Source organism: Paramisgurnus dabryanus, chromosome 1 (assembly GCF_030506205.2).
Source record: "Paramisgurnus dabryanus chromosome 1, PD_genome_1.1, whole genome shotgun sequence".
NCBI classification, from domain to species: Eukaryota; Metazoa; Chordata; class Actinopteri; order Cypriniformes; family Cobitidae; genus Paramisgurnus; species Paramisgurnus dabryanus.
In genome coordinates, this window is record NC_133337.1 from 46,889,748 (window position 1) to 46,911,871 (window position 22,124).

Below are 22,124 nucleotides of genomic sequence, written 5' to 3' on the forward strand. Positions count from 1 at the left end.
TTCATTTAATTTTAGGTGAATCGGTTTCCAAATGCAATAAAATATAATTTTAATTATTATCATTGGAATATTGGATTATATTTATTAAACCCTTGGAGTAAACAAAAAAAAACATTATGAACTGAAGAATATTCATAAAGTTGTTATAAAACAATTTGACAGAGTATTAACACTTAATGACATTTTAATTACCAATTATATTTGTATGACTGTAGTTGAGGTCAAGAAAAATATTCATGACGCTGTTATAAAATTATTTGATAGAGTATTAACACTTAATGACATTTTAATGACAAATTAAATTTGTATCACTGGTTAAAAGTGGTCAGTTTTGATGTATTGGTTTATGTCAAGTTGTCATAACAAAGACATCTCAAACAATGTTATCTTTGCATTAAAAACAACATAATTGAACAAATGACACTTAATGACGGTTGTCATAAACGTGCATAAAATCTCCATGTTCATGAAACGTGTCATGACATCATTATGAAGGTGTCATGTCAGTCTTATGAACACCCACTGAAGTGTTACCAAGTTAGGTGCTAAAACCTCCCAAGTATGCCTGTATAAGGTTTTCCTTACCAATGTTTGGATACTATCTCCTTCGGTTAAAAATAATGCCTAGTGCGATGGATGTGATATTAGTAAACCTGCAAACATCAGTCAATGTGATGTTTGGAAAGACTTATCGCGAGAGGAAAAACTACGTTTTAGTCGCATATCATTGGTTAATGGAAATAATTTCGCAAAAGTCTTTTGTCGAAAAATTAACGCTAAAGTTTTACACAATGGAAACACTTGTATTTATACTATCCTTCTTGTATTTCCACATGTACAAAGGGTCACATGTATTCATCTTTTTAAGTGTCCTAGATTGTGTCTATATAATGTTATTTTCTTTTCTATATCACAATGCATTCTACTGTTGTTATAAGCTAACATACACAAACGCACACAGACTGCATTATGCTGTGCTATATTGCTGTGCTGTTTTATTCATATCTGTTACTCTAATTCACATCAGTCACTCTGTTTACATTTCCTACATTTCTGGCTTTTATATACGAGCGAGTTTGTGTTTTTCACCCTGTGTGCTTATATTTTAATCTATAGGCTGCACATAAATGACTAAAGGGTTCACAGAAGGTTTATAGATCTTTATATAAACGTTAATGTCTTAAGTTTGTGTGTGTGTGTGTCCAAGTTTATTCTTTCTAAATAGCTGAGCACTTGCTATCGGTATTTTCACAAGTATGTGTATGTGTCTGCGTGTGTGTGTGTGTATCAGTGCGGGTTAAGTGCTCTGTATCTGCGAAGCTCTTGGCAGCTGGCAGAATGGAACAGTAATTGTGGTTGGCAGCAGACACAGTGGTGTTACTGCTGGCACTGAGCGCTACTGTAACTGAATGACTGAACAAATCTGCGCGCGAGACGCAGCGAGAGAGAAATACCGAGCCGTAGTTGACTTAGCGGATAACTCCCAGCTTTACATGAATGTGAAACAATAACAATAATCATAGCTGTAATGATGATGGTCCTGATTGTCACTATAAAAATACTAATAATAACAATAATATTAATAATAGAATGTGTCTATAATGATGCAAATGGCCCCATCGTGATGATAAGAGCTCATTATCGAAATCAGTCTTTAATTGTGCTTAGCCCCTCGAAGCAGCTGATTGGACGGCAACGATTTCCCCCAGCCGCGTCTCTGTGCTCTTCGCTTCATTTGCATAAAAAGCGTGTCATCAAAACGAGCCTAGCAATTACCCAAGCCCCGTTCCCCGGGAGACAGTCCAGCTACCCGATGAAGTGACGCCCCACCTGACCCATTAGGCCAGGGGGGTTAAATGGGGAGGACACGAGAGAAAAGCTTCAGTTGATTTGATGCGGCAGGATTTCTTGTGTGGTCCGGGAAATTGTTAATTAATATTTATTAAGTTTATATGGGTGGCATGGTAATGTCTGTTGGCAATTTAGTAAATTGCATTTAAAAGCTAAATAAAAGGAGACATGCACATGAAGGGATTTCACAGGGAATGTGGTCACCGCAAGAAACGTTTGCGATACCTCAGTGACATACACGCTCAACATCAGGAATGCTATGATGTTTTTCAGTGGATGATGTGGGGTTTCCTAAGCCAGAGCTAGGGGTCCTGTGACCCTTACGGTTAAACCCATCTGCAACGGTCTACTTCCTCCCCAGACAACTGAGAGACACACACACACATGGTGTGCATCTGTGTGTGTATTTCTGTGGGTACGTGCGTGCGGTTTTAACTGAGAGATGCCGAGGGTTAGAGGCATCACCACAGGGAGGTGCTAGCTTCCGGAACCTGCCGAGCGTGTTTGTGTGTGTCCTCCCTGTCTGTTGGCCCCTCGGCTCCTCTTTTGGCTATGAACAGTTTGTGGTCAGGCCCCGCTTTTCGGTGCCTGCTTTATCTCCCTCAGTCAGGTGTGTGTCTTTGTGTTAGCATGTGTGTGTGTATAAATAGATGTTTGTAGTCTTCTCATAGAAATAGGGCAACGATGAGCCGCACACTGGCCAAGCCTGACTGATGACCAGATAACTGCATCTAACCGCCCTATGAAAGACAATAGAGATGCATTTGTGAGAGAGGGAAGGCAGACACAAGATATGAAACAGCTTCAGTTTTGGAGCGTCTTACATGTTCTTTGGTGACAAAATTTTCATTTGCGGAGAAGCTAACTATTTGATTCTAAAGGGGACATTCCACAATATAAATAAATCTTTGGTGTCCCCAAAGTACGTATCTGACGTTTTAGCTCAAAATATCATATAGATAATTTATTGTAACATGTTAAAATTGACACTTTGTAGGTGTGGGCAATAATGTGCGATTTTGGGTGTGTCCTTCAAAATGCAAATGAGCTGATGTTTTCACTAAATGGCAGCGCCGTGTAGGGCTGTATCGATAAATCGTGCAAATGTGCGTTTTCTCAATGAATTAATTTTAATGAATTACGGTGAAATTCCTGCACATCCCAAAGCCAGGGGGCGCTTTCGTGCAGAAACTCCCTTTGTCTCACAGAAGAAGTAGCATTACAAACGGGAACGTTACATAACTATAGGAATATTTATTTCAAATTGTTTCTGTTTTTTTCATGATGATAAAGAATATTTTGATTTTGTTAAACGAGTGTTGCTTTTTTAAATGCACGTTATAAACGACTCCGACTCATAATGATTTTAGATTGATAAGGACTTCCTACTGACCAAATGCCGTAGTACATACACAAGCTGTGCATGAAACACAGAATCGATTTCAGAGGCATTTTTAATGGGACACGCGATTAATCGTTGCAGCCCTAGCTCCGTGGTTGGATTAAGGTGCAGATTAAGGGCGGTATTATCCCCTTCTGACATCACAAGGGGAGCCAGATTTCAATGACCTATTTTTTCACATGCTTGCGGAGAAAAGTTTACTAAAAGTTACTAGGTTGTTCTTTTTCACATTTTCTAGGTTGATAGAAGCACTGGAGACCCAATTATAGCACATAAACATGGAAAAAGTCATATTTTCATGATATGTCTCCTTTAAGATTGTTTAGCAAATAAATATTGTTTCTCTATCTGTAAATGATCTTGTGTAAAACTACCGTTATGCTGTTTGTTTATGCATGTGTACAAGTTGAAAGCAAACTGGACACCTGTTTTCCCATCTGTGTGAGCTCTCCAAGGAACATCAGGTTCTGATTGTGCCTGACCAGAGGATGCTCATGTTTATTCTCTCTCTCTCTCTCTCTCTCTCTCTCTCTCTCTCTCTCTCTCTCTCTCTCTCTCTCTCTCTCTCTCTCTCTCACATTTGCTCTCTTTAAATTTTCTAAACAAGTGTTGTGTGAGACATTAACCACACAGCTGAATGTTTCACTGGGTGTTAATGTAAAACGCCTGGAGCAGGTAGAACAGAAGTCAGACTGCAAAAACACTAAGAGTTTATACTCCAAACGTGTGTAAGTGTAGGTAGGTCTGCGCACTTGGTTTAAGGGAGAGAGAGACATAAAGAGAGAGAGTTGGCTCAGAGCTACAGAGAGGGGATCACCTTTGAAGTCCCAGCTGGTGGAGGAAGCCAGGCTCGGCTTGGCACGTTGCATGAAGTGACTATTAGTGTGTGTGTGGAGAGGGTGTTTAGCCTGGGAAAGACAAGGAGACAGTTTGTATATTTCATAATAAATGAGAGTGGAAGAGGAAAATAATTGGTTACAGTAGCTTGTGTACACCCGCTCAAATATATGTTCATGGTCTCCCACACACACACACACGCACGCACACATACACACTCTGTCCAAATGATTGTTTTTAGGGATTGAATCCAGGAAGCCCCAATCGGCGTGCTGCCAGTTGGCCAAACTCCAGCGTTTGGAGCCCAGCCAACACACAGATCTGCCACCCGAATCTCTCTTTTTCTCTCTCTCTCTATACGCAAACACACTCTCTCACTGTCTCATTGTCCTTTTCTTTTATCTCTCACTTCTTCCATACCCAACTACTCTCTCCTTGATGTTCCAGTCCACTCTTACTCTATATTGCTCTTTTTTTGTTCACCCTCTGTGCTCTTCAACTTCATCCGGCCTCTTTTACCTCATTTGTCCCTTTGATGATCTATCACTTTCTTTTACTATTGATTACCGATAACCCATTATCCCTCATTATCTCTTTTTCATCTCTTTTACCTTTTATTCCTTATAATATAGCCTATGGCCGTGTTACTGGGACTGACCGCATTTTCACATTGTTGCGCCAAGTTACTACATTTCTACAGCTGATGAACTGAATTTTTTTATATAACAAATATTCCTCCTTATATTAAAAATGAGTGTCTTATATTCCAGTCGCTGCTGTTTTATAAAAGCAAAGACACTTGAGGCCATGCACACAGTGATTTTTAAGGCAGATAATGGGGCGTTCTTCTGCGCCTAGCGAAGCGTCCTCTCGTGGCTTATTGCTTTGTTCTTTGTTGCCGTCACGGTGGCCGCGTTCTGCAGCCGTTGATTCAGCACATCTCGCAATTAACAGAGCTGACAAGATCTCCTCCCTCTCTTCAGCCTCTCTGTTCTGTTCTCTCCTCCCTCCGTCTGCCTGCTTCATTCCGGCGCTTCGCTTCAATTACAGTGTTATATGAGCACGTTTTATTCTGCATTGTTTTCTTTTTTATATTGTAGCCTCCCTATATGAATTACTATGGCTTGTTGTTCTTTATTGGCATGAATGTACATTGATGTTGCCAAAGCAGTGCATAATAGATATGTAATAAAAATGTCAATAGTGCAACTGTTTCTACAAATAAAATATACAATATAATGTGAAGGGTTCCCACGGGTCCTGAAATCCTTGAATCTGGGAAAAAAAATTCAAGGCCCTGGGAAGTTTTTGAAAATATACATACATAGATACAGGCCATTGAAAGTGCTTGAATTAAAAAAAAAACATATTTCCTGTGTAGTGTAGGATATTATAAGACTTTTTAAGCACACGTGCTAAACTGTTCGCTTTAAATGCTTATATCTTCTGTATGCGAATCTTGATTCATACCAAAATGCATTTTTGTATAGTTGGGTTTCACACATGAAAACGTCTCGGGTTACGTATGTAACCGTTGTTCCCTGAGAAGGGAACGAGACGCTGCATCTCCCTTGCCATATTGCGTCCCTGTTACGCCGTCTTTGGCAATATTTTAGATAGCGATATACCTCTGTCTCCCACGTAACCCTGTCTTTGTTGTTAAGCCTCACCATTGGTTAAATTTGATATACACATTCAGACGCACTTACCCCTGGAGGTGTCTCCAAAGTGTCACGCAGTGACGCAGCGCGAGTTCCCTCGGAAGGGAACTGTAACAATGTATCTTAAAAGGTCACACAATGTAACCTTGTTCTCACTTGAAATGTGTCGCCATATTTAGTCCTTGAATTTGAGGGTATTGGACCTGGAAAGTCCTTGAAAGGTCCTTGAATTTGAAGTTAACTAAGGTGTGGGAACCCTGAACATGTAATCAAGTTGGTGAAAACTCAGCTAAAGTCATTTTTAGTTTTTTACATAAAATCTTCTTACATAATGTATAAAACATATATCTTTGCCTTGTCAAATATTGAAATCAAACTTGAGATTTTACCTTGGATGTCAAAAACATGGTCGCATCATATATTATATAATTTAAAACAAGTAGCAAGTAAATAATATAAAAATTAACAGTTTACAAAATAATAAACTAGGTGGTAGCATTATAAATTAAACAGTACGTTATAAAAATGTATAATGTAAATATGCAAATAATTGTAATTAACATATGTTAAGCAACTGTAACCCCCCCTTCTTTTTTTATCATGAAGTCCATTGTCTTCCAGTAAGAAGCCGGGCGTGCGGTGGGGTTTGTGCTATACATGCATGTGAGTGTGTTTGTCTTGCACACACTGGGTTGTAATCTGGTAGGGTGTATTTTACCTTGAATGTAAAGCTATATGATTGTGCCTGGGGTGCTGGGGGAGCGGATATAGGGTTACACCACAAACTCCGCTTAAAAGATTTGAGCCGTTATTACCATTCAACACAAATCAAACAGGACAGATGCATGCACATTGGAGGTAGTGCACAATTACATGTTTGGGTAAGAAAATGACATTGAGGGGAATGAGAGAAAGATGCTTGCTTTGTGAAGTTTGAATTTTGGGCAAATTTTCCTTTCACCGTTTTTGTTATTTTTATTGATTCTTTGGAATTATAGTGTGTATAACCAGTGTTGGGGAAAGTTACTTTTAAAAGTAATGCATTACAATATTAAGCTACTTCTCAAAAAAGTAACTAAATGCGTTACATAGTTACTTTTCATGGGAAGTAATACATGCATTACTTTTACGTTACTTTTGCGTTACTTTTCTTACTTGGCTGAGGCTTGATCTCTTTCAGTTTTAAGAGGTACTGCATTCAGATATTAGGGACTTTAAGCAACAGCTGGCAATGGAACGGCTACGGCGACCGAAAGTAAGCTGTCAGACCGCCGTAGCCAAGAATGTAAAAATCACTAAGCAACCGTAAGCGCAACGCAGTATTAATTCATTTAATAAGATACAAAAATATATCATGTAAAAAAGCAAGAGAAGGATTGCTTTTGGCATTAAATGACAATCTTTTGTCAGAAGAAGAGTTTTTACTATTGTATGATGTAAATGAGTCTAAAAACCTAATACTGAAAATGTTGAATACTTAAAAATCTTTAAAATTAGCTTAAATTTAAAACATTTGAACACATATTATATAAAAGACTTGTGGTACAATCATAAACTGATGCAATTACAATGTCATATGCCATAAAACATAACATTTATTTACATAATCTCTCACGTTGTAGCGACTACGGCAAATCAGCTGTTCTCCCGTAGTAGACCGTTACAGTAGAACGTCGCAAAGTAGCAGTTAAATTCGCGCATGCGCAATACAACGCCATAATGCCGTTGCCGTTCCACCAGAGGCTGTTGCTTAAAGTCCCTATTGCATATTTCCATTGCAAAAATGTCAAGCTCTGGCCTGCCATCTTTGTTTTCTGACTCAAACTGTTCCTCAAACGTGACTTCATTTAGTTTAATTCAGTAAAAAAATGTTCTAATAAATTAAACTGAAAAGTAACTTGCATTACTTTTTTAAAAGTAACTCAAATATTAATGTGTACATTTATAAAGTAATGCGTTACTTTACTCGTTACTTCAGAAAAGTAATATTATTACGTAATGCACGTTAATTGTATTGCCTTACCCCCAACACTGTGTATAACAATGAAGTACTTGAATAAGAGTGAAAGAGAGAGCAATGAAGTGACCGAAGAGAAATGTTCCTGCATATCCCAAACGTAAATGTTTGTGTGATTTGAATAGGTTGTCCTATGTGGCTCCATTTGGTCTTTCTCTCTCTGGAAACCACAGCTCCGTTTTAACTTTGTTTGGACACAGTCCCACACTCCCCATCAGTGCTTCTCAATCTTACTGAACAAAAACAATGTCTTGGCTTCTTACCGCCATCTCAGTTTGATCTGGCACTGTTTCTTGACCTGTTGCTCTATCATTCGTCATTTAGACGAATACAATTTTCATTCTGACTGTGAACGTAGAGTGCCTTTTCTTTTGATGGTTTATGTGTTTGACTGTTTTTGTATGTGTGTGTGTGTTGTGTGTCCATGGACAAAGTCCTTTTGTCTTGACTATCTGACCTGCAATAGGATCTGCTGGACTGTGTTTATGGCTCATCATTTCAGCGTGATGACTTTCAGACTGCCATTCTGCTTTGCTCTTAATTGTTGGCATTTAAAGGAACAGTATGTAGGATTGTGGCCAAAACTGGTATTGCAATCACAAAACTAGTGGCTAAAACTGGTACTGCAATCACACAACTGGTGGCCAATACACAAAATGACAACATAAACATCAGTTGAGGGCTGCAACTCCACTTTTTAAGTGACAATATCCTTGCCAGACCACTGTTGTGAGTGATATAAGTATTTGAAATGAAAATGATTTCTTAATGTCTTGTGACATATAGGGCCATTTTATGATTAATTGATATAAATTTCTTACATACTGTTCCTTTAAATTAATTGTGGTGATTGTTTGCCTTCTCTCATCCTTGTCTCCTTTCACCGCCTCCTGTCTCATTTTGTCTTTTAGATTACTTGTGCAAAGTACACCTATAGCAAATGAAACTATAACATCTAAATATCATTATGGTGTCTGAAGATAATGAATATGATTTTTTCATCTCCTTGTCTTACACCTTACCTTGTTTCATTTGTGTATGTACATATGTACATATGTACACGTGTGCACAAAACAAGTTTACACATTTGAATCTATCTTAGCCCCTTGCATTAGCGTGTGTCTTTTAATGGTAATCGTGTGCATCTGCATTTGCTGTAAGATCATATGAGCACCTCACATGTGTGCGTTGATGAAATTAAAATTCTGTGGCAGTAGAAAACAGGTGCAGCCAGAAGGCCTGATATTACACATCTGGACTCCCTTGTGATGTCACTGTCAGCGGGGCGCTCCGCTGGTGTCAATTAGTAGGAGAGGCAGAGAGTGGGGGAGATCTCCTTCCCTTTGTCTCTCTTTCTTTCGCCCTCCCTCTCTTTCTTTCTTTTTTAGACAAACTCACACATGTACCTACGCAGACATTGACTGTCTGTCTCACCTTTCAAAATGATACGCTCCGTCACTATCGCACATCGTTCGTGTATTTCTCACTTTCACCCTCTCGCATGTTATTGATGTACGTGTCACGTAAAGGTTTAATTCATGCCATTGAATGTCTGTTAATGTAATTCTTAAAAGTTCAGAGAGAGTGCGTTCACATATTTCCACCAGTCGTAAGGAAATAAATAGTTGTTTTAGCTTTTCAAGTTCAATATATGTAATGTAGTTAGTCTGGTTAAGCCAGACCTTTGACTAAACAGCATGATGCCAGTTGTACAGAAGTATTGCCAAACATTTTTTAGACACGTGTGGTTTAAGATGTGTAGACTACGATTATTGTTGGCTCATTTATGCTCATGCAAAAGTGACAGTACTACATACCAGTTTATTAGCAGAGTTTAACTGGTAAGCTTGATGACATATGGACTGCATTTACATAGCGCTTTCATAGACCAATGGCCACCCATGGCCACCACATTCACCCATTCACTCACAAATTCATACACCGACGGCGGTGTCAGCCATGCAAGGCGCCATCCAGCTGATTGGGAGCACCTGGGGTTAGGTGTCTTGCTCAAGGACACCTTGACACTTGATCAGGTGGAACCGGAAATTGAACCACCAACCTTCAGATTTGTAGACAACCTACATGAACCACTGCCGCCTTATATTGATATATTGCTAGTTCACCAATATTCAAAACACAACAAATACTGGCCTCAGTTTTCCTGGTCTTTCTTTTGTTGTGTCTTGTTACAAAGGAGCATTTTTACATGTGGAGGAGCATGTTCTTTTGTCGTCATCCAGGGTTTTCCATTGTATTAGGACTAACAGAGGTCATGACAGTGTGTGTGTTTTGTAGGCTAGTGGACAATGGCTCTGTGGAGTGCTGAGGATGAGCATTATGGACTGCTGTTTACTTTGGCCCCAGACCGTTAAACTTTTAACTGCAACCAATTAAACTTTGAGCAAGGATACACTACAGGGTGTCTCAAACAAGTACATGTCCACTAACACACACTGGGAAAATACTAGAATATTCAGGCAGAATAGAAACCCTCACTTAGGCTACCAGTTCACAAAAGATATACACATACTCACATACACACACCACAGATGGCTGTAATAGCTGTGTGTTGTGGGCGGCTTAAGAGCATGACCCTTGTCTGCCTAGCCATTGACCTCTGCTTCTCTGTGGTTGGGTTTCAGCCGTGTGCTTAGTTTACACATAAATACACCCCACTGCTGCCCTCAATGCAGCCTTCCATATCCCAGGACACAGTTGAATGTCCTTGAGGATGCAGAGTCAAGCAGAGCAGACATTTATCCTTTCTCTGAACCCTTAAAGTCGCAATGAAATTGAAATGAAAAACTATATATATATTTTTAATATTGTGGTATTATTAACAAATGACTTATTTGTGAGCTTCATTATTTTTTAAAAATTTGTGTGTCCTCATAATCTTTAATCAAAAATGCAAATCTCCTCCCCTCCTCAAAACGATCTCTTCTCACTTCCGGTCAAAAGTATGGCAGGTGGGCGGGGTCAGGGAGAAGATCGCAGCTATTAGCAATTAGCAACACGACCCAACTTCAAACGATCCAATCAGATCTCGATGGACAAATTCAAATCCAGCCCTGCCTTATTTAATCTCAAAAGCCGTTTCATTCGGATATACGTCACCACGGGGAAAATAAGGCAATCGCTACTTCCGTTTCATGGCGACTTTAAGATGTGGGCAGTTTAAAAAAAAAAAAATCTTGTATAACTGTTTGTGTGGCTATTTTAAATCTTTGAAATTGACTAAATTCTTCCAAGATTGGATTATCTCATTTTAACATATCTTATGTGTATGATTTGTCCATTAAAGTGTAGTACTTTGGGTTTTGATATGTATGACCAATAGTAATGGCGAACTATAGACAGCACTGCTATCATTTTGTAAACAGGAATTATAAAGCTCTTGTTTAGTTAATGTACTCATAAATGCAGAGTAAATAACTGAATTTAGTTGCAGGGCTCTTTGGAAAAGGTTGTGCCATGCTGTAGGGCTTCATGAACCTACGTCCAGCAATAGTACAGGGAAAGGCCAAAACTGTCACTTTCTTTTGTTACATTTGTTTATCCTGACATTGTTCTCTCTCCTTTCCATTCTCTTTCTCTCAGCCCCAGGGTATCCCCGCTTTTCAGGGAGTCTAGCCCCCACCTTCCTACCCATGAGTCCCCTGGATCACCATGGCAACAGCAGCGTACTCTATGGACAACATCGCTTCTATGACACTCAGAAAGGTGTGTTAGGTTAAATTCCTCTCAGGCTACAGCAAACAGTCAACATATAATCCAGTAAACATACAAAAGTATTTGTATAGCTTTAACGTCATCATCAGGCACAGTAACCAAAATGTCTTTCATGTATTTGTTTCTTTAAGATTTCTATCTACGAAGCCTTCCGTCACAGCCCCACCTTCTCTCCACCAATCACAGTCTCCCATCTCTATCTCGAACTGCCCGTACCCACCCACTAGACTCTTGCAGCCGTGAGAGGGAGTCTGGGAGCACAGCATCCCAGAAGAGCTCCAAAGAGACGGGTGTAGCAGAGAGAAGAGTAACACCCGGAGGAAAAGAAAAAGAAAAGACTAAACAGGAGTCCAAGCTGGATCGCCAGCACCATGGACCACCACCACCCACCCTTCACCACCATCACCATCCACAACACCATCATCCAAGCCTAGAAGATGACCTCCGACACAAAGACGACCCCAAGCACCTTAGCTCCTGCCTGCTTAGTACGAAGACCCAAAATGGTTCTGACCCAGGGGCCACAGCCAGGGGCTCACTGCCTAGTTGTGTGGGACCAGGGGCCTCAGGTCTGGGAAATGGCCGGCAAAGTGGGGACGGTCACTGTTGTAAGGAGGGAGTAAGTGGAGAGATGCGAATTAGCGAGCCACCCTCAGACTGTCTTCGCCACAGTGCCATGCTGGGCCATGCCCACCCAGTAACTTACTCCATGCCCCCTCCCTTGGCCCTAACCTCTGGGTCCTGGTTACATCCAAGTCATCCACACCATCACCATACTCATCATCCCCATCCAGATCTCTTCTGCCCACCACCCCCTGCTCCACTAACCATGCCCACTGCTCAGGAAAAGAGCCTGGCTTCTGGAGCAGGCAGGGACTCCGAAGTGACGGGACCCACCTTTGTTCCCTCTGTGGGGCCACTGGGGGACAAAACCAGTGGACCGTTTCAACTGGGAAACTCTCATTGTCGAGGTGTGGGAGGTGGGATGGTGGCTGTTGGAGGAGGTACAGGGAAAGAAACCAAAACTCCTGAGAGGAGCAGCAGTGGAAGTAGAGCACCTCCTCCTGCACCTCCCCTACAGCCTCCTCCTGGTAGCTGCCAAAGAAAATCTTCCCAACAGCAACACGTATATGGCAAAGCAGACAAAGGCCCGGATTGGCCCTCAGGCCCACATTCTGGCATGCACGAGGTTCAGCACAGTCATACTCAGCATTCCCACTCGGCTCGTTCATGTAGCTTGGACAGCAGTGACGAATCTGATGCCTTTCGCCCCTCTCTGCCACAAGGCACAAAAGGTGGCCACCAAGGTAAAAGTAACATTTATGCCAGCACTCCACCTTTCCGGGACTGTTCCCACTCAGGTCCATCAAACAGGGCTTCATCTGAAGGTAAAAATGGAGCTGAGAGTGACTGTACTCTTCAGAGGAACAGTCAGAGAGTTGCTCGGATTCGTCATCAGCAACATGGAAACAGGGCTAGCTCTGGGGGACAGGGTCCAGAGCTGGAGACTAGCAACACTGCACAAGAGAAGAGGAAGGTGGAAATGGAGACAGCATCACAGGGATACATCAGCGGGCATCAGACTGGCACTCATCCCCCCTGGGGACACCAGGCTCGGTCGGATGAAGAACAGCACAAGGCGTGCAACTCTCTCGCTGCTGGGTCCCGTAGTTCCCAAGGGGATCCTCAAACGGCCCATAAAGAGGACACATTGGGCCCTCAAGGACCTGAAAGCAATGCCATGAGAAGTCTGATGAAGTACAGCACCCAGCAACCCTTGCTGTTCTCTCAGAAGACTCCATTTGGTGGCCTGGGCTGCCTCAAGCAGGGGGTAACTAGGGAGAGAACCGAGAGGAACGAGAGAAATGACAAAAGTGGAAGCAGTTCGAGCTGTGCTTTACAGGAGGCAAAGCAGACCCTGCCCCCCAGGAGATCCTCATCATCTGGTGAGAGCGAGCGCTCGGAGCGGATGGGTAAAGACTCAGGGGAGGCTCAGGGGGAGGGAGAGGTGCGGCAACCCCCTGTGGGGATAGCAGTGGCCGTTGCCAGGCAGAGAGAGCCCCCATGCCGCCTGCCAGACGGGCATCCCACCCATAACCACCACAGCAGAGTGATGCCCAGCATGAAGGGTAAGCGGCGGCCAGCAGGAGGTCTGATGTGTGTGTGTGTATGTGTGTGTACATAATTGTGTGTTCTAGCAAGCTATATATAGTTTGTAGTTTACTGAAGATTCTTGAGAACTTTTAAAAACTTGTTGAAAAAAGATTATAGAAATAGTCTCCAATAAAATATTCTTGGTTATTAATCCAAATCACATAATTATCAACATGGAGATCTATTTTGAGATTTTGTAGGCATAGCATTGCCAGATTCGGTGTTTTAGGTGTTACAGTGACTGCCAAATTGCTCTTATATCTTCAGTAGGCCATAATAGACAATATCTGTTCAGCTGAGCACATGCCAAAATTGCATGAATGTAGGAGGACAATTAACAGCCACCTGTTTAAAACACTGCTTTGCTCTCACCTTGGCTCCAAAACCTAAATCATCCTAAACGTTGCTTTATCAGGCAAGATTTGGAAGAGGGAAGACATCAAGGCAATTCAGCGCCTCAATTCAATATTTGCATTACATCCTGTCTGTTAATATTGTATTTTTAAAAGCAGTATGTATCTTTGCTGCTGGTTTTGGACATTGAATCAATAAATATTTATTTAAGCTCTGTTGAATTATTTTTAGATCATCAGACTTTTAGGTACTTTGTTAGTTTGTGGTACTAACTTGTGTTACCTGTAGGTATTGGACGCCCCATGTACCAGATGGATCGGGAGGTGGATGAGGAAAGAAAAAGAATCTGTGAGGAACATCTTGGAATGCCTCCATTCGACAGAGAGAGAGATCTCCTCCTCAGGTACTCAACTCATTATGCCTCATTGTGCTATATTAATCCCTTTTACAGATGCTTTCTCATAGGATAGAAAAATCATGAATTATATTTCAATCTTGGATACAATATTTACAATCTTTTGCATCTTCCAAGACCGTATGATATAACCACATTAACTCTCACACTTTACATTTCATTATGTTTTTTTTCCATTGCGTTTAATGTAAAAATGCCATATTTTCCATGTTGTAACTAAACAAAACCAATCCTTTACCAAGTCAACAGAGCTGATTCGACATGTTGGTCTAATACCTTAGAGACTCAAATTTTCCGTTTTTATTGCATCCCCTCAGGGAAAACAAAGACAGAGTTGAGTTTGCCAGGATCCACCCCTCCAGTAGTTGCCATGGAGATTTGACCTCACACCTTATTGTGCCAGGCAGCAGCCAATTAGGCACTGAGCCATCTGCTCATGCCCACCCTTCCCATCATCACTGGATGCCTCGGACAGGAAGTCCCTCCCTTTGGATGGGACACTCCTATGGTAAGTCGATCACCATCTGTATTTACAGTGTCTCATTATAGGGTCTCATTATATAAGCATAAAATACTGTCTGAGTTGTTTAATTCAGTTTACACTATTAAATTATAAATGAAATGCCCCTTAGGGTTCAAACTTAAACTTACATATTTGATCATTAAAGAGCATTTTCTTTTTTCTGTTTAGGTCTCAGTCATGCAGCATTACATCAGAATTTGACCCCGGGCTTTTCTGCATCCATGCCCAGCCCCTTGCAACCAGTCCTGCCTCTGCCTCAGGACCCTTCTGCTGCCCTAGTGGTCCTACCTACCGAGCCAGCTGCCCACCCTGCCACCCACCACCTTGGTACGTTATCCGTCATTTGTAAATATATAATATGTTTTGTCATATAGGCTTAGATTTATTTAAGCATCCCTGCAGAAATATTTACACCAGCTTTTGGAACGAATAGCAAATTTTAAAACGAAACTGTGCACTTTTTATAAACTTGTTCACGCCAATGTGCAAAATATATATATTTTTAAACAAATATGTTGATTATTTTTAAAGCTGCAATTTGTAACTTTTGCCTCTCTATCGTCATCTCTGTCTGAAACATAAAATTGCAGAATACCAGATTTACTTGGTTAAAGTGAAATTATGTAAAAATGACAAATTCCACAAATGAATTATTTCTCATACTATAAACTTACCATTGTAAATCAGGGTAAGACCGGGGTAAAATCTGAGACCGTTTTTACCACTGATGTTTTAAAGGATTAGTCATTTTCTTAAAAAAAATCTGGATAATTTACTCACCACCATGTCATCCAAAATGTTGATGTCTTTCTTTCAATCGAGAAGAAATTATGTTTTTGGGGAAAACTTCTCATTTTTATGGACTTTAATGGACCCGAACACGTAACATTTTAATGCAGTTTAAAATTGCAGTTTCAAAGGACTCTAAACGATCTCAAACGAGGCATAAGGGTCTTATCTAGCGAAACGATTGTCATCTTTGGCAAGAAAATTAAAAAATATGCACTTTTAAACCACAACTTCTCGTCTTCCTCCGGTCCTGTGACGCGCCATTGCGACCTCACGTAATTGCGTAATGACGTCGAAAGGTCACGTGTAACAGAAATGAAACGCACATTTGCGGACCATTTTAAACAATAAACTGACACAAAGACATTAATTAGTATCATTCGACATACAACAACTTCGAAACGGTCCTCTTTCTCCACACTTGCAAACACTGGGGCATAGTTTCGCATAAGTCAACCGTGATCTCTCGACGTGATGACGTATTACATGAGGTGGCGCGTCACAGGACCGGAGAAAGATGAGAAGTATTTTTCTTGCCAAAAATGACAATCGTATCGCTAAATAAGACCCTTATGCCTTGTTTGAGATCGTTTAGAGTCCTTTAAAACTGCCATTTTAAACTGCATTAAAACTGTTAAGTGTTGGGGTCCATTAAAGTCCATTAAAATGAGAAAAATCTTGGAATGTTTTCCTCAAAAAACATAATTTCTTCTTGACTGAACAAAGAAAGACATCAACATTTTAGATGACATGGTGGTGAGAAAATGTACTAATCCTTATTAAGTAATTGCGCAATGTTTTTTGTTCGTTTGTCCAAAAAAGTAACAGGTTGCCGATTTAATTATTATAATAAAAAATATATATTTTTGGCCATTACAGCTTTATTTTATTAGTAGAGTGTAGCGTGATGTGATTGTATAAGTGATATGGGAGGAAAGAGAGGGGAACAGGAGCCGGTACTTAAACTCGGATCGCCCCAGAGCGCCAGTAATAATAATAATTTTAAATAATACTTATTTTGGAGGCTGAAAAATTCATTCAGCTATCCAAAAAGTTTTGGTGCAAAAATTGTTTACAAAAACCTCACACTTTTGTGTGGTTTAGTCACAATGGACCCAGACTTTAACTGTCGGCCACAGCAGCTCCGGTCGGTCCATCCCGTTGTTCCTTTCTGGAATTCTACTCTGAATTTCGTCCCCCTGGGTCTCGTGTCCCTTCCCCCATACACGGTTCCATCTCATCCCCTTTCTGCCCTGTATCATTCTGTAATCATTATTGTGAAACGCTTCACTAAGCCAAGCAGGCATTTACAGCACATTGTAGTATAGACTTAATGGGAGCAGTTTCACAAGCGACCCTAATGCACACTCTGAATGCGCAAAGTGGAATTATTCAAACTGTTTAAACAAATTATCATTTCAAGTAGATAGCTCGCGTATTTGACTTTGAGTGTGTGTGTGTGTGTGTGTGTGTGGGGAGGGGGATAGATAAGCGTGCACGAGCGGTAGAAATGGTGATGTAAAGGCACTGTGTGGGTGTGCTTTCAGGGTCTGTTGGTTTAGATTAAATTCGTATGAATATGTTACTGTTTGCACAGCAGTAAAATTATTCCAGGTGGGCCTAAGGCGTTTGTCTCCATTGTGTCAATACGTGGAGCCTGAGGAGGTGAGAGCCACGGGGAAGGGTAACAATTTAGGGGCACAATTTGTTGTTTTGTTTTCTTTTGTTTGCTTTTTTCTTAGTCGGTTGCTTAGAGTCAACACGATACGTCCGTTTCGACCTACTTTATTTACGTAACAAAGATTTCTGGATATTCAATGAGAAAAATACATGGAGGATAAGACTTGCTGGGAATTGTTTAGGTTGTGAGAAGTAAAGCCAGACGTGAATGCGAATTTGCTTAAAAGAGGTCTAAGGGAATGTTAACACATCTGACTGCTTGCACGGCCTTAATATTCGTTTTAGAGACGAAGCAAGTTGTCACATTTTGATGAAAGATCACAAAGGCAAATATTATTTACTTAGATAAACGTGTTGATTCGTTCACAGTACACAAGTTTGCATTTTAATGCATTTGGTGGACGCTTTTATCCAAAGCAATTACAGTACAATAAAAGATAAACATTTTATCACTACTTTAATTCGTTGCAAAGCTATACCGGTTGATCTACAAGGAATATAGGACTCAAGGCTCGTGTTAGCAGTGTTCTTATCCATGTTTTTATTTAAAGCATTATTCTTTGCCATATAACAGAATCTGCCGTAAAATGCTTTTTATGTTTCAAACTGTGCCTTACTGCGCTCTGCTGTGACATCGTATCTGCACAGTTTGCCATTGTGCTTTGATTTGTTGTGCATCTCCGTATGCCATTTCACCGTGTTATATTTAACCGTGCTGTGCCGCGCATCGTTGCATGGCTTTTTGCAGTATTGTGCTGTCCTGTGCTGTGCGCCTCTGTTTGGCATTCCTCCTCCCCACGCTGGCTGTGAAATTTAATTAGCTCTCTGCTCCTTAGCGTCACACTACCTTTCCGCAACAAAGAGGGGAAGTGCATCCACTGGATCCCTCCCTAGGGAAACATAACCCTGTCCCAGTAATCTTTCCCAAACAAAGGTCCTTGCCATACATCAGGGAAGGAGGGGCGGGGAATCGGCAGCATGCAAAACCCAATGGCTGAAAGAAAAACATATTGTGTTGAAATTTCTGTGGGCTGAGGCTCAAGGCTGAGACTAAGTGCTTTACACAGCTGTGCTTTATCCCTCCACACACTCTCTCTCTCTTTCTCTCGCTTTTCCTTCAGCCTCCGCAAATAGTTGTGCAGCAAACACAGATAAAATGACAAAAAAAATGCATGCAGCGTTTGTCATCACAATTTAGGATTTACCTAAAAGATAAATCAGAATGGAAAGTGCACTGCGTTTCTTAGTGGGCATCTGGGTAACTTGATACTAAGTTCCCTAAACAAACCTTTTACAGAATGTTCTTTATATTATGTCGGATGATTGTATGTACAAAACTGGACTTTATCTTTAATTATACTTTATTTTGCCAAGGACCATGCAAGCTTTGGATTAGTTTTTCATTAAAAAAGTATTTAAGCAATGTGCATTTTGCATCTGATGCTGACAGTATCTTCCCTCCTTAAGAATTTGTCTCTCGATACAACATCTGCGCACCCATCACCTAACCCTTATTAGAGCCATAATAACCCAACCCAAACTCTGCTGACTGACTGAGCCATTTGGGAATAGACTCACTTTGCCCACTCTCAGCAGGCTGTCTGGCAGGGATTGTCAGAAAAGCCACATTCATGTGACATTTCGAGACAGCGGTGCTGAATCGTTTTGACTGCAACTGCGGCGCGCGCGAGCCACAGATCAGGCGAGTATGACTGGTTAGCTCGCCGGTGACCATCGTTTTGCGTTAATCCGCTGAGGTATGAATGAGCAAACGGTGAATGCAAGTGACAGAGGAAGCGGTCTGCATTCTCGGTCCGCCCGTGGGTTGGGTGAGCTGCGTTTCGGCCTCCGTGGAGAGACGAGGAAAGGGATGTGGAAATGTGAGCATGGGAGTTTTTGCCCTGGGGACGGCGGATGACTTTTCTGAAGAAAAGAGTGGAAGAAAAGAGAGACGTGAAAGAATCTTATAGCCGTAAATCAATAGGCCTTCAGAGCGATAAGTGAGACCTGCCTTAGGGCGAGAGAAAAAAAAAACCTTTGTTCGTACTTTTCTCATTCCTTTCTCTCACTCTCCTACTCTTTCTCCAAACTCTTTCTCTCTGTAGATGTAATGGAGCAGCAGGGTTTGTGGCCCCCTGTTTATGGAGCCCGAGGGCCCGCCTCACACATGCAGCATCACGCCGTCTATTCCCGCTCCCAGTTTCTACGGCAACAGGAGCTCTATGCGCTGCAGCAGCAGCATCAGCACCAGCAGCATCGTGTGGCGCAGGCTTTGGAGCTAGCGCACAGACACAGCCATTCACAGGTGACACACACAAATGTTTAGATGTTAGAACACATGATTGTTAATACAGTTTAGATGCATTTCCTCATACCCCACAGGCTGATTTCTCAATGGGTGTTGCTCTACCGAAGCACATGTGTCTTTCAACAGGCCTACCCGGAGCGCCCAGTGTTGTGAAAGGCCCGTTGTTCCTGCTTTTCAGAATTTTATAGCAACTTTCACTTTTAAAGCACATTGAAAATTTGAAAGAGCAGGTTTTTTGTAGAAACATGCCAAGATTTAAAGATTTTTTATCCCAATGCTTTATACAGAGTCACAGAGCAAAATGCAAGTAAACTGAGGATCATTAGCACCCATTGTGTTACATGTCAGGTGCTTGTCATTATGCAACAGTACTGGGAAACCTGAGACGACTAAATTACAACTAGCTATATAGCTTACAAAGTTTTTAATAAAATTATTTTGTTACAGATAGAATAGAGGAAACAATAGTTGTGAATATTAGTAGTTTTGTGATCTACCTACCTATATATCTATATAATATATAAACAAGTTAAATTAAAGCAATCCATGTAGTCTTCAAGTTCTTCTCATTAAAGTAAATACTCCTTTAGGTTTTTTACGTAATTAATCTAGTAAACAGTATTACTGTAGCATATGTAGTGTTTGACTGCCCGTCTTGTCTGAATTATAAAGTAACACAGTTTGTTGTTTTTCCTGTCTTTCTGCAGAGGAAACCCGAGGATCCCCCCATCGATTTGGTTGAGGGATCGTCTGAGCTTCGCATGCCCAAGCATACCAAGCCCTTCTCCGTTTGCCCCTCCAGCAAACCGCCTCCCTCCTCTTCGTCCCCGGGGGGCTGCGCCTCTCGTCTTTCACCCTGCTGTCGCTCACCAGCCCCACGTTCCCACCTCAAAAGCACGCCCTGTCCCGAGCCCAGCCCGGCCGTGGCTGCTCCCCGCTCACCGGCGCTCAGCCCCCACGCCACCCCACACCACCTTCCTAAGCCTGCCGAATCCCAGGACAAGAGAGGCGAGGGGCAGCCCCCGCAGGACTACCCCCAGTCTCTGGAGCCTGGTAAGGGAAACAACAACATTTGTGTCTTGTCACTAGTGTTTGGCTTTTCTGTGTGTAATGGTGTTTACACAGAGGATTCAGAGGATGATATGGTGGATAGTGTACATTCAGAAACGAAGATGTATGGAGTGTAACGTATACAGAAATGGGGTTAAAGTTCAGATATGTGTGTGGGAAATTGTATTTGACAGAGGAGAATACAATCTGAAAAATGAAGGGACGGGCACATGACCAAACCTGTTGGATTGGCTCATAAATATTAATTTGCTGACATACTTCTTCTAATGAAAACTACAAAAACTTGCTTTACGGCCAATCAGAGACAGCTTTGCTGCAGTAGGCTAAATTATTTACGACAGTGGTAATGGACAATTCCGCTTCCAACCTGTAGGGGGAGCAAAGAGCAAAAACTCTTTTGTGTTGCTTTAAATCTTTTTATCATACACTTTACTTTGCTTTGGTAAATTTTTTCTTTTATTTTTAAAAAATATTTAAACATCTTAATGTTGGGTTCACAACAGACACGTGTGAGGGGTCAAATTTGCGTCTACCGCGCGTAGTTGGACGCTTGAACATTTTGAGTGTACTCGCTTCATTTTCACGTCATGGGAGGGGCTTCTGCGACTCTTCTCACTTCCTGTAATCACGTCACTACTAGAGGCAGTTCCTGATTGGTTTATGCGGTGCGTTTTCCGCCAAAATAAAAAATTTTCAACTTGTTAGTTTCCCACAGCAACGCTTAAATCGCGCGAACTAAACGCGCAAATGAGGCAGAATCGCGTCTAACGCACCGCGCTAAACACCTCATTCCCGCCGCGAGACCTCCAGACACATGTCAACGCATCTTTACATTGACTTAACATTAAAATCACTTGCGCTTGACGCTTTTACCGCGGCTGGTGTGAACGCAGCATTAAAATAAGGCAAAATACCAATAAGGATAATTATTTTTTGCACAAGCCAGAAAAACAACAACAAAACAGAGCAGTGCTTTCTCTTAATCTCTACCCTTCCTACGCCCTAGCATTTTAGTCAGAAAACAGCGCCGCTGTAACATTTCATTCTCAAGGTTAAGGTCCTGCCACTGCGCCTGGCTCCAAAAACCCCTGGGGGAGAGGCGGTAAAGGGAAGAAGAGATAGAGGGGCAGAAAAAAGCCCATGGTCATGGAGAGAGAGATAGTAGACCACAGATACAGTGAGGTACAGTGGGCCTTTGAAGGACTTGTTGTCCCTTTGATCACCAAAGACAATCCATTTATTCATGTGAACGAAAGTGCAAGCTCATGATTTTGGCTTTGCGTTTGCATTCTTGCACAATTGTATCAATTTTTTATCTATTTGTATG

General features: G+C 41.4%; 1 protein-coding gene across 1 annotated transcript in view; it reads left to right on the plus strand.

The window, feature by feature from the left end:
* bahcc1b (BAH domain and coiled-coil containing 1b) overlaps positions 1-22,124 on the plus strand; it is a 110,652-nt gene that overhangs the window by 53,957 nt on the left and 34,571 nt on the right. The window contains exons 3-9 of the mRNA XM_065262916.2: positions 11,372-11,494; positions 11,635-13,632; positions 14,300-14,414; positions 14,744-14,934; positions 15,118-15,276; positions 19,524-19,723; positions 20,434-20,779. Of these exons, the coding sequence (XP_065118988.2) occupies positions 11,372-11,494; positions 11,635-13,632; positions 14,300-14,414; positions 14,744-14,934; positions 15,118-15,276; positions 19,524-19,723; positions 20,434-20,779 (3,132 nt within the window). The remainder of the gene's footprint in view (positions 1-11,371; positions 11,495-11,634; positions 13,633-14,299; positions 14,415-14,743; positions 14,935-15,117; positions 15,277-19,523; positions 19,724-20,433; positions 20,780-22,124) is intronic.